Source organism: Penaeus vannamei, chromosome 11 (genome assembly GCF_042767895.1).
Source record: "Penaeus vannamei isolate JL-2024 chromosome 11, ASM4276789v1, whole genome shotgun sequence".
Taxonomy (NCBI): domain Eukaryota; kingdom Metazoa; phylum Arthropoda; class Malacostraca; order Decapoda; family Penaeidae; genus Penaeus; species Penaeus vannamei.
In genome coordinates, this window is record NC_091559.1 from 36,302,357 (window position 1) to 36,304,856 (window position 2,500).

General features: G+C 43.3%; 1 protein-coding gene across 1 annotated transcript in view; it reads left to right on the forward strand.

The window, feature by feature from the left end:
- The window catches only part of LOC113801954 (mutS protein homolog 5), a 37,349-nt gene that overhangs the window by 23,824 nt on the left and 11,025 nt on the right, over positions 1-2,500 (forward strand). Inside the window, exon 15 of the mRNA XM_070127276.1 lies at positions 1,032-1,161. Within this exon, the coding sequence (XP_069983377.1) occupies positions 1,032-1,161 (130 nt within the window). The remainder of the gene's footprint in view (positions 1-1,031; positions 1,162-2,500) is intronic.

Here is a 2,500-nt window from a genome sequence, read left to right on the forward strand (position 1 = left end):
AAGCAAAGTCAAAGTACCTTAAAAGACAGGAGAGAAATGTGATAGAGGTGAGAGAACCTTGAAAGACACAGATATTATTTGAGATGAAATAGAACAGGAATAAGACAGAGATGAGAGTAGAGAAAAAAATCACAATTAAGACAAAGCCCATTACAAGACAGATATTCTTTGAGATGAGATAGAGTAGAATAATGAGATAGAGGGTTAAAGACACGGCCTTTAAAGACACAAATATATTTTTTTGAATGTAGAATAGATTAGAGTAATAAATCGTAGTATGAGCACCTTGAAAGACAGATATTCTTTGATGTGAAATAAGATGGAGAAATGAAATAGAAGTAATAGAGGGTAGAGCCCCTTTCAGAGAGGAGTTATTCTTTGAAATTATAACACTGTCGCAATGAAGATGAGTGCTAAACGGTGACGTTTCGAGTCTGAGCATACTCCTCATCATACTCCTTCCTCCTTCTCAATTCCTCTCCTTCATCTGCTCCTTCCCCTTCTTCCTCCCCCCCTAACTCCACCTTCCTCTCCTTCCCCAACTCCCTTTTCCTAATCTCTCCTTCCCCAACTCCCTTTTCCTAATCTTCCCTTCCTCTCCCTTTCACCCCACTCCCCCTCCTACTCCCCTCCCTTCCTCTTCCCTCCCTCCTCCTCCTCCTCCGCTCCTCCTTTTCACTCCACTCCCCCTCCTCCTCCCTCTTCCCACTTCCTCTCCCACATCACCTCCTTCTCCTCCCTTCCCCCTTCCCTTCTCCTCTTCCCCCTCCCCTTTAACCCACTTCCCCTCCTCCTTCCTCCCTTCCTCCCTTCTCCTCCTTCCCCCTTCCTCCCTTCTCCTCCTTCCCCTCCCTTCCTCCCATCTCCTCTTCCCCCTCCCCTCTTTCAACCCACTCCCCCTCCTCCTCTTCCCCCTCCTCTCCTCCTTCCCCTCCCATCTCCTTCTCCCCCTCCCCTCTCTTTCAACCCACTACCCCCTCCTCCTCCTCCTCCTCCTCCTCCTCCTCCCTCACACCCCCTCACGCCCACAGGTGAGCGAGGGCGTGACTGAGGGCCTGTACCACGCCACGTTCCTCATCCAGCGCATCATGGACGTGGAGCAGTCGGAGAGGGAGGCCAGGTTCGTCGTGAAACCGGGTGTGGATCCGGGTCTTGACGAGAGTGAGTTTTTTTAGGCTTGGTTATTTTATTTTATTTATTTATTCTTTTTTTTGGGGGGAGGGGGTGTTTTTTGTTATGAGTGTTCTGTTTGTTTGTTTTCCTTTGTTATGTTTTTTTCTTTTTTTGTATTTTTTTTCTTTTTATTTCTCTTCATATTTTTTTTCTTTTTTCTTGTCATTGTTTCTTTTCTTTCTTTCTTTCTTTTTGCCATATTTTTTTTTTTCTTTTTCTTCTTCTTTTCTTCTTCTTCTTCTTCTCCTTCTTTTCTTCTTCTTCTTTTCTTCTTATTATTCTTTCTTTTTCTTCTTCTTCTTTCTTCTAACAAATCATAAAAAAAAACTTTACAAATTCCCAGTCTCCTCCTTTCCATTCACACCCTCAACCCCCACCAGAGAAGCGTCGATTCAGCGGACTGGGCGAGGTCATGCGTCGAGTGGCCGAGGTCGAGCTGGACCACCTCCCCCCCGAGGTCGAGTCCTGCTGCATCATCTACCTTTCCTTTTTCTTTGTCTTCTTTTTTTTCCTTTTTCTTCTTCTTTCTTCTTCTTTTTCTTCGTCTTCCTCCTTTTCTTTTTCTTTTTCTTTTTCTTTTTCTTCTTCTTCTTCTTCTTCTACTTCTTCTTCTTCTTCTTCTTCTTCTTCTTCTTCTTCTGCTTCTTCTTCTTCTTCTTCTTCTTCTTCTTCTTCTTCTTCTTCTTCTTCTTCTTCTTCTTCTTCTTCTTCTTCTTCTTCTTCTTCTCTTCTTCTTCTTTTTTCTTCTTCATCTTCTTCTTCTCCTTCTAACAAATCATAACAAAAAACCTCCTCATATATCCAGTCTCCTCCTTTCCATTCACACCCTCGACCACCCCCAGAGAAGCGCCGATTCAGCGGACTGGGCGAGGTCGTGCGGCGAGTGGCCGAGGTCGAGCTGGACCACCTCCCCCCCGAGGACGATTCCTGCTGCATCATCTACCTTTCCTTTTTCTTTGTCTTCTTTTTTTTCCTTTTCTTCTTCTTTTCTTCTTCTTTCTTCTTCGTCTTCCTCCTTTTCTTTTTCTTTTTCTTTTTCTTTTTCTTCTTCTTCTTCTTCTTCTTCTCTTCTTTTTTTTCTTCTTCTTCTTCTTCTTCTTCTTCTTCTTCTTCTTCTTCTTCTGCTTCTTCTTCTTCTTCTTCTTCTTCTTCTTCTTCTTCTTCTTCTTCTTCTTCTTTTCTTCTTCTTCTTCTTCTTCTTCTTCATCTTCTTTTTCATCTCATCTTCTTCTCCCCTTCTAACAAATCATAACAAAAACCTCCTCATATAATCCAGTCTCCTCCTTTCCATTTTCACTCTCGACCCCCAACAGAGAAGCGCCGATTC